At 41.6% G+C, this 14,911-nt stretch overlaps 1 protein-coding gene across 1 annotated transcript; it reads left to right on the top strand.

Moving 5' to 3' along the window:
• The first annotated feature begins 874 nt into the window (after positions 1–874).
• Positions 875–12,625, top strand: slc25a35 (solute carrier family 25 member 35). Its single transcript, XM_010902996.4, has 5 exons — positions 875–1,601; positions 1,797–1,862; positions 2,104–2,256; positions 11,008–11,142; positions 11,427–12,625. The coding sequence occupies exons 1-5, from the start codon at positions 1,230–1,232 to the stop codon at positions 11,595–11,597; spliced, it is 897 nt and encodes a 298-aa protein (XP_010901298.2). The 5' UTR covers positions 875–1,229; the 3' UTR covers positions 11,598–12,625.
• The last annotated feature ends 2,286 nt before the right edge of the window (positions 12,626–14,911 follow it).

The raw sequence follows: 14,911 nt of genomic DNA, 5'->3' as shown, positions 1-14,911 counted from the left end.
TGCAAGTTTCTGAGTTGACGGATCTGGTGGATGGAAGCTATGGGTCATCAATGACAATACCTGAATCCAGCTTGATTCTCACAAATCCCTGGCAATGATGACAGCACCATAACATGAGGACCCTTCTCTAACAGACCCTTCAATGATATCCAGTCTCACCCACCTTTAATACATGATAGTCACTAATGAAAGACTGATCCTCTTCAAATGGATATAAACATTGGTTGTGCAACAGAGTTGGGATTAACTACATTTGAATTGAGACAATTCTGAAGATAAATTGAACTTTTTAAAATCATAATTGCATTTTTGTGAATTTCTTGAACTAAATTGAAAAGTAATTGACAAACCAACACAAGAACACACAAAATAACTGACCCACTGTTTAGGATATACAGTGTCATTTTGCCCATTCTAAAAATAACTAGAACAATCTCACTCAGTCAAAGAGCATAACAGAGCAATGTGCAGTCCTGGCCCAACCCGATGCATTCCAAATAGTCCCCTATTCCCTCAATAGTGCATAAAAAATAGAGAAGAAAATAGGGTCCCATTTGTCACAAAGAAGCTGCTGGCTCCTGCCACAATGGAATCTAATTTTCCATGACGAAGCATTTCTCCCGTTCATCGTAAGCATAGAGGCCGAACAGGTCATACCTAGGTCAATTTAATAGCATTGTGTAAAATATGATGAAAAAAGAGGCCCCAACTGTCCTTTTATTTAGACTTTGAATTGCGGATATGCTAGCCTTTAATAAATTGAAACTTCTCCACATTTTTTAAACTTTAATAAAGGTTTTTGTTTATGTAATTTCATTTTGAGATGTGTCACAGTGCCACAAACATAAGATACTTCTCTCGAGCGCTGTGGGTGGTCTCCAGTACGTGGTGTCCGAAACGTCCAATCGTAGAAACCGGATGAAGGATGGAGCTAACTCAGCCTTTTCATTGGTCGAGACAAGCAGAACTGCCAAAGCTTTGCTTGAAATTAGAACACTGCCACGTAATATGTGAGCGCTGGTAATGAATAGCAGATGAACATAGCAGCGACAAAGCATGAACGAAAGGAACAACCATTGGGAATAAATAACTATGTAATGTATTTAGACCAAGATCGATTGTTTACTGTCGTCCTGCAGTAACAGTGACCTTGGATTTTTTGGTAGACCGGAAGGTTCTGAAACCTACATGTTCTTTATTCACTTGAATAAGGTCGATTCCACTTCGCAATGGATTTCATTCTGAGCGGGGTTGCTGCATGTGGCGCTTGCCTGTTCACTAACCCACTGGAAGTTGTCAAAACTCGGATGCAATTGCAGGGAGAGCTTAAAAGCCGAGGGACATACCAGATTCACTACCGCAACGTTTTTCATGCATTTTATACTATCGGCAAAGTAGATGGACTCGCTGGTTTACAGAAAGGTTTAGTACCTGGACTTGTCTATCAGTTTTTCATGAATGGAGTGAGGCTTGGGTCCTTTTCAGTCATCGAGTCATCTGGATACAGTCATACTGACGGGAGGGTAAGCGCAGTCAAGACTGCAGTAGCAGGTGCTGTCGCTGGAGTAGTGGGGGCAGTGATGGGAAGTCCTATCTACTTGGTGAGTAGGCTACTGCGCATGGCCAACGCGATGGATTATCGTGTGTTTTCAAACATGGGTAGTGAGTGGCAGTTGCGGCTGCAGTCTGTGCCTGTGCATTTGAATGTTTAAAACATCCACAATGTCAGAATCCACCCGTCAGTCCAGTGGGAAGATTAACGACGGCTTAGCATGCTTGTTGTTTACATTACATAGGTGAAGACTCACCTTCAAAGTCAAGCTGCTTCATCGATAGCTGTTGGACATCAGTATCAACATCAAGTAAGGTCACAAATCACTCAAAGACAAATGTGCCATTGTAAATGCTATACTCACCCAATCCCTCGACTTCTACTTCTCCATCTCTCTACCAGTTGATCTATATCTGTAAAAGCAGGTTTGGGATAACAGCTGATGTAAAAAAGGATTTATGAGATGCATTTGATTAATCTTCCCCTCTTCCTTCCTTCTACCCACTCCATCCCAACTTTATTCCGTTCATCCCCAACCCACCTCTCCCAAGGGTATGTTCCAGGCTCTGGTAGCAATCCACAAACAGCATGGAATCCTGGGCCTGTGGAGGGGTTCCAGTGCAGCTGTTCCCAGGGTCAGTGTTGGGTCAGCCTCTCAACTCTACTCCTTCACCGCGTCCAAGGAGCTTGTCGCCGATTTACAGGTTGGTCTCTCTGTGGCCGAATGATCACATGACCAGAGTAGTTGGTTTGCCCCGCGTGCACATTTTGTAGGTGGTAGGACATAATGACACAAAGTCTGCCGGACCGAAAGTGGAGCCAAGATAACTAATCATGTGAAAAAGTAAGTACACTTCCTGGAAAGATGTCATTTATATACCGGTATATATATTTGGTCACGTGGACATTAGAGCTAAATTCCAGACACAGTCATTGATGAAGGTAACTCAATATAACAAAACAAAAGTACATAATTCCACTGACAGGTCTACAAATCTACGAATTAAGAAAAGTTAAGACCACTGGCAGTCTACATAGGACAGGTTGTTCCACCATATTCATCCCAAGAGCTGACCGAATAATGCTCACAGAGGTCTCCAAGAACCCCAGGGTATCATCAAGGAATCTGCAGGACTCTCTTGCCACAATCAATGTCATAGAGTATAAGTTTGCATATCTGTTAATTTTTGATAAATACATTTGTGTAATCTTTCAGTATAATTTGTAAAATTAGGTTAAATATAGCTGTCAGTAGAGTCAAAGTAAAGATTAAATGTCCATATGTTCAAATATGTTAAATAAAAAACAACTTTTCCGGGGCTGTACCTTACTTTTTCAAATGACCGTAAGTTATGAAGAGGGAGTCGGTCATGAAACAGGATCGTTTAAAAGGTCAAAATTGAGTTTTAATTCAAACAACATTTTAATGCGCATGTACCAATCACTACTGTTGTGTCTTTTGACCTGTTCCATTAGTCTCCTGGCATGGTTGCCATGTCCGTGGTTTTCATGCTAAATTAGGTTACTTTTCAATGTCACAGGTGAATTCATTGGTCGCGGGTGGCGGGTTTTTGTGCAACTTTTGAACTTGACCGTGGCCGCACCATTTCTGTCTTTATATGCTATATCGTGTGTTTCTATGCTGTTCTATGCTGCAGTCAGACATCAGCTATGGTAAGATCCGCGGCTTCACATGCGTATATACCGCATCTTAATTTTCAGTTGGGCTAGTTTTCAGGCATTTTGGGCTGGTTTTGTGCAGTCGTCCTGGAAATATTTTAATTAACCTGGCAACACGGTCTCCTGGTGACCCAATGTCATTGTTTCTGCCCAGTGCTACACCACACACAAAAACGTTAGTTTGCCGTGACCTGAGTACCTGCAATGAATTTAAAGATTGCAAGATAATTTACATTTCCAATTCCAGAAACCAAGAGTTTGATTGTTACTGTATGATGGGAGAAAACTGAGTGTGGATAAAACATTGTAGTGACAACAACAATAGATTAAAACATTTTTTAAACAACAAAAGGAAAATATATTCCAAAACGTACCTTGTACATGTATAATTTTTTACCTTTATTTAGACAGGGAAGTCATTCTAGGAACGGAATCTCTTTTACTGTTGAGTCCTGTGTTACAGCAAATAAAAATATACAAATTAGAAAAAAAATATTATTGGAAATAAAACTGACCTCCTTCTTTAGACTAGTATCTGGAGCATCTGCAATTGTGAGTTTGATTATAGGCTCAACATGTCCAGAAACAAATAACTTTCTTCTGAAACTGAAGACCTTGTACAACGCAGTGTACTACTCCCTTCACAGAACAGCGCAAACTGTCTCTAACCAGAATAGAAAGAGGAGTAGGAGGCCCTGTTTGCACAACTGAGCAAGAGGACAAATACATTAGAGTGTCTAGTTTGAGAAACAGGTGCCTCACAGGTCATCAACTGGCAGCTTCATTAAATAGTACCCACAAAACACCTGTCCAACATCAACAGTGAAGATACGACTCAGAGATGCCAGCCTTCTAGGCAGTGTTGCAAAGAAAAAGCCATATCTCAGACTGGCCAATAAAAAGAAAAGATTAGAATATGCAAAAGAACATAGACACTGGGCCGGGGAAGATTGGAGAAAAGTGTTGAATAGACAAATATAAGTTTGGGATGTTCAGACATTAGGGAAGAATCAGTCAACTTGTATTCGGTCTATAATGGAGTGGCCAGCACAGTCACTGGATCTCAACCTTACTGAGGTGTGGGAGCAGCTTGACCGTATGGTACGTAAGAAGTGCCCATCAAGCCAATCAAACTTGTGGGTGGTGCTTCAAGAAGCATGGGGTGAAATCTCTTCAGATTACCTCAACAAATCGACCCCTGCAATGCCAAAGGTCTGCAAGGCTGTATTTGCTACAAATTGAGGATTCTTTGACAATAGCGAGGTTCGATCAACATAATTATTATTTGTAACCTTGTCAATTACTATATTTCCTATTCATTTTGCTATATTTCCGATTCAAATTCATTCCATGTATAATTATCATGGAAAACAAGGACATCAGTTTTAAATTAAAATCAGTTTTAATTTAAATTTCTTTCAGTTTTAAATTAACTATGTAGTGTTTCAATCAGTTTTAAATTCCATCCTCCTTGAAGTCCAAGGACAGTGGAATACCTATTCAATTCACTGTATTTCATAGTAAATGGAATGATCAGAGGCCATTTGTAAAGTATGTATGTAACATTTCCCTGTTACTATCCTAGGGTTACAGGAGCTGTGCACTGTCCTTCAGAACAGACACATTTGACACTTCCTATAATCTGACTAGTCACATGATGCTTTACATACATTTGTATAATGTAATAAAATCTTAGCAAGGTAATTGTTTAGCTTCATATAAACTATGTAGTGAACAGCAGTAGTTTCATGTTACTATATAACACTGGATTGATCAAATTTGTTGTTTATTTTAGGATGTGTTTGTGAATTCACTCTGACAATATAGTTTCATTTCAGAGCACACCGTTTTAAGGCCGCATTCCCATTACAGTTAGTGTGTTCGGATTTAGCCATTTTAACAACCTTCATACAACCTTCAAGTTTCTCAGTTGTTTCAAAGTTTTCAAGTCAGAACTAAGCTGTTTTTTTGCCATTGCCCATGACACATTTATTTTATGAATAACATAAAAACTGTCATGAGTGAACCAGGTGATAGACCTGTTCTTTACCTGACCTCTTGTACATGGAGCATGCCTATCTGTAATGGAAAACAGTAATAAAATGTTCAGGTGCTAGCACGGCTTCTAGGAAGGCAGAAATGTTGTAAAGCTCTTACTTATGTAAAGATCTTACAAGAAAGCTTTTTCACTAAAATGTCTTCAAGTGAAAATGCTTAAATACGTATATTAGGGTTTCATAAAAACAGTGGGTGTAGAAAGTCACCACCCCCTTTCATAAGGTTCACATTTGGTGCCTTTATTTACTGACTGATTTTAAGTGTTTTCATTTCAGGCAATAAGGCAAAAAAAAAAGGTGAACATCGTGACTATCTATAACCACTGTAAGTATTAGTAGTGTATTGTGTATAATACACTCACCTAAAAGATTATTAGGAACACCTGTTCAATTTCTCATTAATGAAATTATCTAATCAACCAATCACATGGCAGTTGCTTCAATGCCTTTAGGGGTGTGGTCCTGGTCAAGACAATCTCCTGAACTCCAAACTGAATGTCAAAATGGGAAAGAAAGCTGATTTAAGCAATTTTGAGCATGGCATGGTTGTTGGTGCCAGACGGGCCGGTCTGAGTATTTCATAATCTGCTCAGTTACTGGGATTTTCACGCACAACCATTTCTAGGGTTTACAAAGAATGGTGTGAAAAGGGAAAAACATCCAGTATGCGGCAGTCCTGTGGGCGAAAATGCCTTGTTGATGCTAGAGGTCAGAGGAGAAGGGCCCAACTGATTCAAGCTGATAGAAGAGCAACTTTGACTGAAATAACCACTCGTTACAACCAAGGTATGCAGCACAGCATTTGTGAAGCCACAACACACACAACCTTGAGGCGGATGGGCTACAACAGCAGAAGACCCCACCGGGTACCACTCATCTCCACTACAAATAGGAAAAAGAGGCTACAATTTGCACGAGCTCACCAAAATTGGACAGTTGAAGACTGGAAGAATGTTGCCTGGTCTGATGAGTCTCGATTTCTGTTGCGACATTCAGATGGTAGAGTCAGAATTTGGCGTAAACAGAATGAGAACATGGACCCATCATGCCTTGTTACCACTGTGCAGGCTGGTGGTGTAATGGTGTGGGGGATGTTTTCTTGGCACACTTTAGGCCCCTTAGTGCCAATTGGGCATCGTTTAAATGCCACGGCCTACCTGAGCATTGTTTCTGACCATGTCCATCCCTTTATGACCACCATGTACCCATCCTCTGATGGCTACTTCCAGCAGGATAATGCACCATGTCACAAAGCTCGAATCATTTCAAATTGGTTTCTTGAACATGACAATGAGTTCACTGTACTGAAATGGCCCCACAGTCACCAGATCTCAACCCAATAGAGCATCTTTGGGATGTGGTGGAACGGGAGCTTCGTGCCCTGGATGTGCATCCCACAAATCTCCATCAACTGCAAGATGCTATCCTATCAATATTTGCCAACATTTCTAAAGAATGCTTTCAGCACCTTGTTGAATCAATGCCACGTATAATTAAGGCAGTTCTGAAGGCGAAAGGGGGTACAAATACAGTATTAGTATGGTGTTCCTAATAATCCTTTAGGTGTGTGTGTGTGTGTGTGTGTGTGTGTGTGTGTGTGTGTATACAGCTGAGGAACAGAAGGGTTAAAATTAAGAGACCACTGCAAATTGAACACTTCTGTTCCTCACTCAAAACTTTCCTTTTCAACTTTTTGGAAAGGAAATAAAAAGGTGCAGTGATCTCAATTTTTTCCGGAGCTGTATATTTATTTAATTATTGATGAGATTCCATCCATCCATCTTCCGCTTATCCGGGGCCGGGTCGCGGGGACAAGACCCCTAGATACTTAAACTCCTCCACTTGAGGCAGGCACTCTCCACCAACCTGAAGTGGGCAAGCCACCCTTTTCCGACTGAGGACCATGGCCTCGGATTTGGAGGTACTGATTTTCATCCCCACCGCTTCACACTCGGCTGCAAACCGTCCCAGTGCATGCTGAAGGTCCTGGTTTGAAGGGGCCAACACAACAACATCATCTGCAAAGAGCAGAGATGAAATTGTGTGGTCCCCAAACCTGACACCCTCCGGCCCCTGGCTGCGCCTAGAAATTCTGTCCATAAAAATTACGAACAGAACCAGCGACAAAGGGCAGCCCTGCCGGAGTCCAACATGCACTGGGAACAAGTCTGACTTACTGCCGGCAATGCGGACCAAGCTCCTGCTTCGGTTGTACAGGGACCTGACAGCCCTTAGCGAAGGACCCAGGACCCCATATTCCCCAAGCACCCTCCACAAGATGCCGCGAGGGACACAGTCGAATGCCTTCTCCAAATCCACAAAACACATGTGGATTGGTTGGGCAAACTCCCATGAACCCTCCAACACCCCGTAGAGGGTATAGAGCTGGTCCAGTGTTCCACAGCCCGGACGAAAACCACACTGTTCCTCCTGAATCAGAGGTTCTACTATCGGCCGTATTCTCCTCTCCAGAACCCTGGCATAGACTTTCCCGGGGAGGCTGAGAAGTGTGATCCCCCTATAGTTGGAACACACCCTCCGGTCCCCCTTCTTAAAAAGAGGGACCACCACCCCGGTCTGCCATCCCAGAGGCACTGTCCCCGACCGCCACGCGATGTTGCACAGGCGTGTCAACCAAGACAGCCCCACAACATCCAGAGACTTGTGGTACTCAGGGCGGATCTCATCCACCCCCAGTGCCTTGCCAACGAGGAGTTTCTTGACCACCTCTGTGACTTCAGCCCGGATTGATGAGATTGTTCAACTAAATTACATTAATAATAATAACATTGCAATCAGTTTTAATGAAACACAAGGTGAAAATGTCCAAGTGGGTTTGAATACTGATTCAGTCCACATTATATCTGGCTATATGGACTGAGCAGAGGCCTTTTGTAAAGTATGCACAAAACATTTCCTTATTACTATCTTAGGTTTGAGGATGTGTCTTTTAGAACAGACATTAAACTCTTGCCATAATCTTAGTCACATGCTGCTTTATATAACTGTCATGATGATTGACCCACTGGGTGACTCCTCTGGGAAGGGGGGTGACCCACTGGGGTGACTCCTGTTTAGACAGGTCCCGGACATCATTCAACAAGCAGTGTGATGAATCAAGCCTAAACACTGATTCCTGCAATTGCTGTATGAAAAAAGTTTAAATTTAAGTATTCAGACTTATCTCCATAATTTGTGGTAATTTCCATGACAATCAGATCATTTTCCGGATCATTTGCCTTTTGGATGGAATCATCTGTACACTGCTGGGATTCAGACAACTCAAACTTACCAAAACGGAAAACAAGGTAAAGGGACCTTTTTCTAAAATCCCTATTTGAGAATGTCTTGTTGCCAGTAGAGTGCTGAGGCTATCCATTGTTGGCAAGATGATCCAGAATATGGGGTGAAATTGAGTGTCTGCTTACTGGACATTTGAACCTGTAGGCCAACTGTATGTCTCTGTGTGTGTATGTCAACTGTGTTTTGTACCAGTGTTAATGTGGGGTGCCCCTGAAGTTGGGTGGAAGGTGGGTAGGCGCACAAGGTGGATTATTTGTTAGTCAATTAATAGAAAAACAATAAAACAATCAGATTAAATTATAAATCAAATGAGATCTGGTTAGATTATGAACCAAGAATTGTTTATGAACTACTCTTTGGGATTGATACTTCGACGTCAGTAAGCTGTTAACAAACGATGAGTAATTGGAACAGTAATTAATATTGTGTTCATGTATTCTTGCAGTTTGGATATGTTAACTTTGAATCATGGAGCCAACTATAGAAAGAACACCTAACTATATAACATGATAAAGGTTGTATATATAACCGCACCACTTAGTTTGGAGTGTTTAGAGTCGTTTTCTGTTTTCAATGCAGCTTTGGAACAACGGTACCTACGGTTTCCATTCATGAATTAATATGATGCGAATTACGGACTGAGAAAAATGACTCCATGTACCCGAAGGACCAGCTCGGGGTAAGGGGACTGTCAACGAAATATGATTTTTGGAATAACTATCCGTTTAAGATCTCCTGTTGCTTTAAACCTCTTAATTATTGATAGTGTAAATGGGCCTTTTCAACAGTTTTCTTATCTATTTCCTGATTTGGGCAGCTCAACAACCCTTTGCTGCTCATCCTTACTGTATTCTCAGGTCTTTCTCATAATGATGGATGACTATGGGAATTTGGCCTCTATGAAGATATTCATACCTCAATGAAACAGGAAGTCATGGCTTACCACCTAATCACTTGGGTGAACTTCCAAATGTAAAATATGAATGGGAATGAGATTTTACTCAAGAATATCTAGGGGTGCCAATAATTGTGGCACATTTTCTGGAGAAAATTTTTACTTCATATTCTTTTTTTCCAAATAATTTAACTTCAATGAAAGGTTTGATTTTTGTGGATATATTAAATCAAAGATTAAGAGAATAAAAATGATTTTTTATTTTTTTCACAGCCTGTTTTGCTCATATTTACCAAGAGTGCCAATATTAGTTGAGGGCACTGTACTTTGATTTCAGAGCATTCTGGTTTGAGAGTGCTAGAGCACAGAATCCATCCATCTTCTTCCGCTTATCCGGGGCTGGGTCGCGGGGGCAGCAGTCTAAGCAGGGATGCCCAGACTTCCCTCTCCCCAGACACTTCCTCTAGCTCTTCCGGGGGGACACCGAGGCGTTCCCAGGCCAGCCGGGAGACATAGTCCCTCCAGCGTGTCCTAGGTCTTCCCCAGGGTCTCCTCCCGGTGGGACGGGACCGGAACACCTTCCCCGGAAGGCGTTCCGGAGGCATCCGAAAAAGATGCCCAAGCCACCTCAGCTGACCCCTCTCGATGTGGAGGAGCAGCGGCTCTACTCTGAGCTCCTCCCGGGTGACCGAGCTTCTCACCCCATCTCTAAGGGATCGCCCAGCCACCCTGCGGAGAAAGCTCATTTCGGCCGCCTGTATCCGGGATCTTGTCCTTTCGGTCATGACCCAAAGCTCATGACCATAGGTGAGAGTAGGAACGTAGATTGACTGGTAAATCGAGAGCTTCGCCTTGCGGCTCAGCTCTTTCTTCACCACGACAGACCGATACATCAACTGCATTACTGCAGAAGCTGCACCGATCCGTCTGTCAATCTCCCGTTCCATCCTTCCCTCACTCGTGAACAAGACCCCTAGATACTTAAACTCCTCCACTTGAGGCAGGCACTCTCCACCAACCTGAAGTGGGTAAGCCACCCTTTACAGACTGAGGACAGAATAATTTATTAATTTACAAATGACACAGCACCTGGTGTCTGTAAACACTGGATACAAATGGAATTATACTCTTGCCAGTAACACAGTTGTAGTCATGAAACCAGCATAACCAGTTTTGCAAAGGAAAGCTTGCAAGCAGGCCAACATTAACCGTTTAGCTTGGGTGCTTGACAACCCTTGCAAGATCAGAATGCGCCTATCAACCATAGAAATATGACTCTCTCCCATGAAGTAGAGTTTCCAACTCTGTTCAGTTCATTACATTTCTACGGTCTCGTGTGCAATCTGAAAGTTTAAGGTGAATTTATACTTCCACTTTACAGTGGGTGCATGGTCACCATTTATGTGTGGATGGCGTACATCTATTTCTTGAAGCATAAGTATTTGAAAACCACGTCCTATGAATACTTGCTGGGAAACCAGTCCCAAGCGTACTGACTGTTCTTTCGCTCTCTCCACCAGGTGTTCTCAGAAGGCAGTTGGCTGGTGGCCCTGAGTGCAGGTATGATCAGCAGTATTGCGGTGGTGGCGGCGATGACGCCCTTCGATGTGATCAGCACACGCCTCTACAACCAACCTGTTGATCATGCAGGAAAGGTAAGTGGTTCACTTCACATGTTCCCTCTTTTGTGGTTCGGCTAATAAGAAAATGGCGCTCACGTGGGCTCAGTGATCAGAGGCATGCTAAAAATGAATGCACTCACTGTTGTGGCCAGTCAGACAGATGTGGTTATCTGGAGGATTCATTTTCTTTACATTTTCAAATCCAAGGAACATTCCTGCGTTACTAGAGGACTGGTAAAAGTGAACCGAAATCAGACTTAATGACACCACTATATAACAACAGGCTAAAAACCAACTGGATATTGTCTCATTTTCAGGGAGTGCTGTATAACGGATTTGGAGATTGCTTCTCGAAGACACTCAGAAAGGAGGGCATGACAGGGCTGTACAAAGGCCTGGGTGCTTCCTACTTCCGCCTGGGGCCACATACTATTCTGTCTCTACTGTTCTGGGACGAATTAAGAAAGCTCTGGCAAAAACACAGATAGCGGCTATCAGCCAGAACAAGATCAGGTGACACTCACTCTCAGGCCTTTGCTCCAGAGCATTTGTAAAGCTAGTCACGTCACCTAGAACATTTTGTTGTTTGTTACTGTCATGAATTTGGAAGAAGACCAACACTACCATGGGTCCCTTTGAAATAGATGCAGATTACATATTTGTGAAAAGCACATGGGGAAAATAGTCCCCCTTGTGTTCATTATGCAATTTCCTTCATAACGTATGCATGTACATTGTAGACATTTTTATGTTTTTGGGTAACTTTAGCTAGGTGGCAAATTTTAGCAAGACTCAACCAGTATCTGGGTGAAAGAGTCAATAATAGTGACTTACAGAACCTGGATTGCTAACTTTTGTTTCCCCATTACACAGCTCTGCAAGTGTTATCTCAAAATACACCACTCACCAATCATGCAGTTTAGCTGGGCAACTTTTTACTGCCATTACTGCTTACAAATATTTCCAAAAAAGTCTGAATAGAAATGTACAAGTGACCAAATTTCTTGTATACAGTGTATCTGACCTATGTGTTGCAAGTGTGGAAGAGGTGGATTTAGACCATGCACGCAGTCAAAACCAATACATACAGTCAAGTGAAAAAGTATAATTCCAACCACATTCAATGATAAAGGTAAACCAATTTAACATATCAAACATAGCATGTTTTACATTTGAAACCATTTCTGCAATTCCTATTGCGGAACACCATCTTCAATAGCTGGTGTTGCCCCTATTTTGCTTAAATAGCTTCATCTAGCCATTTCTTGTCTGTCAGTCTCTTAAATTGACTGAGGGATTTCTGCCCACTCTTGCTATATGGTATTGCTTCAACTGTATCATGTTCGAGAGCATTCTTGCATGCAATGCCTGCAAAAAATTGCACCCACAGAATTTTGATAGGATTGAGATCTGGACTTTGACTCTACCATTGGATTATCCTCCATTTCTTCTTTTTGAAGCATTCTGTTTTATATTTGGACTATAGTCCTGTTGCGAAATCCACATTAGTTTCAGCTTCAGCATTTTGAAAGATTGCCTGGAATTAATGGTTGACTCAGTGAGGGCAAGTTGGCCAGGCCCTGAAGCAGCCTGAAACCATAATGCCACTGCCTTCATGTTTTACAGTTGGTATGAGGTTCTTTTGTTGAAAGGTAAAGTTTTTTTACTTTTTGCCTAACATCTCCACCTTTGACTCATCTCTCCAGAGCATATTGTTCCAATACTTTTGGTCTTTACCCAGCAGTTGTCTTACAATCATCAGTCATTGATCATCAAACTTGATAAACAGCTCAAACGTTTGCATACCCTTGGATAATTGGTAATATATGTACCATGTGTAAAGAAAACATGTGTGAGCAGGCAAAACACGTACTTTATTTCTTATGGGATTCACATTCAACTGTAGATCATACAGAATGGCACAATCATAAAACAAAACATGGCAATAAAGATTTTTTTTTACTATCCCCTGTTAAAAAGTCTGCATACCCTCAGTTCTTAATACTGTGTATTGCCCCCTTTATCATCAATGACAGCATGTAGTCTTTTGTAATAGTTGTCTATGAGGCTCCTAATTCTTGCAGGTGGTATAGCTGCCCATTCGTCGAGGCAAAATGCCTCCAGGTCATGCAAAGTCTTTGAACCTCAAGTTTGCGATATCCCCAGAGTGGCTTGATGATATTAAGGTTAGGAGACTGTGATGGCCACTTCAGAATCTTTTTCTTTGCTTCCCGAATAATTCTTCTGACGGTTTTGGCTGAAATCTTTCTTGGTCTACCCGACCTTGGCTTGGTATCAAGAGATCCCAGAATTGTCCACTGCTAAATAAGTGATTGAACAGTACTGACTGGCATTTGCAAGGCTTTGGATATATCTTTATATCCTTTTCCATCTTTATAACGTTCCATTACCTTGTTATGCAGCTCTTTTGACAGTTCTTTTCTGCTCCCCACGGCTCAGTATCTAGCCTGCTCAGTGCATCCACGTGAGAGCTAACAAACTCATTGACTATTTATACACAGACACTAATTGCAATTTAAAAAGCCACAGGTGTGGAAAATTCACCTTGAATTGCCATTTTCACCTGCATGTGTCACCTTGTGTGTCTGTAACAAGGCCACACATTCCAGGGTAAGGGTGATTTTTATATCCTTATAATATAAAAAGGAGCCAAACAACTATGTCATAATAAATGGCTTCATATGATCACGATCCTTAAATAAAATACATTTTCAGTCATATTTTTAAAATCAATGCCAAAAGTTCACAATTTCTGCCAGGGTATGCAAACTTATGAGCACAACTGTATATATATTATTTTTTAGAGCAGAAGCTTCTGACCTCCCATGTAAGCCAAGTTTTATTATGGAGATCCCTTGATGTTACCCTGAGATTCTTAGAAACTTCTGAATTTATTGGACGGACAGATGTATTTACATAAAAACATAAAAATATGTATTAACATAAAACCTGCAGAGCTATTTAATGAGAAAATGAATAGGGCTACAAGCGGTTGTCATTTTAGTATAGTTTTTACACCAATGACTTGTAATGTAGCACTTTTCAGATGATAATGTGACCTTTGTTTTTTTTTTTTAAAGAGAACAATCTGTGATGTAAATCCTTTACTGAACACTGAAAAAAAAAAAAAGCATTTAATGTGGCCACTGCCATACATTTCAAATAAGGAGTTAGTGTTTGCCTATCCAAAATGTTTGAACAGGAGCCACAGTATTTGTTTTACACTCCAATAAGAATAAGATGTACTACACTGCATCGGTCACTTGGTGTTGCCATCAACAATGTGACAACACCACAAGGTGCAAATCATTCATAGGCCTCAAGTTTAGAAAGGTCAGATTTGACTGGGCTGGCTTTTCTAAAAATGCCAGCCCAGTTCTGGAACAGATTACTTTGGCCAGATGAGACTAAGATCAACATGTACCAGAATGATGGGAAGAGACAAGTATGGAGAAGGCTTGGAACGGCTCATGATCTGAAGCATACCACATCATCTGTAAAACACTGTGGAGGCAGAGTGAGGGCATGGCCATGCATGGCTTCCAATGGCACTGGGTCACTAGTGTTTATTGATGATGTGACAGAAGGAGCCAGATTAATTCTTTAGTGTATAGGGATGTGGTCTGCTCATTCTGTCAAAATCAGCAAAGTTGATTGGAGGGTGCTTCACTTTACCAGTGGACAATGACCCAAAACATACTGCAAAAGCAACCCAGGACTTTTTTTAAGCTAAAGAAGTGGATTATTCTGCAGTGGCTGAGACAATTACATTTGAGCATGC

The sequence above is a fragment of the Esox lucius genome, chromosome 7 (assembly GCF_011004845.1).
Source record: "Esox lucius isolate fEsoLuc1 chromosome 7, fEsoLuc1.pri, whole genome shotgun sequence".
In the NCBI taxonomy this organism is placed as follows: domain Eukaryota; kingdom Metazoa; phylum Chordata; class Actinopteri; order Esociformes; family Esocidae; genus Esox; species Esox lucius.
Note: the sequence above shows the minus strand (reverse complement) of the source record. Positions and strands in the feature narration are given on the sequence as shown.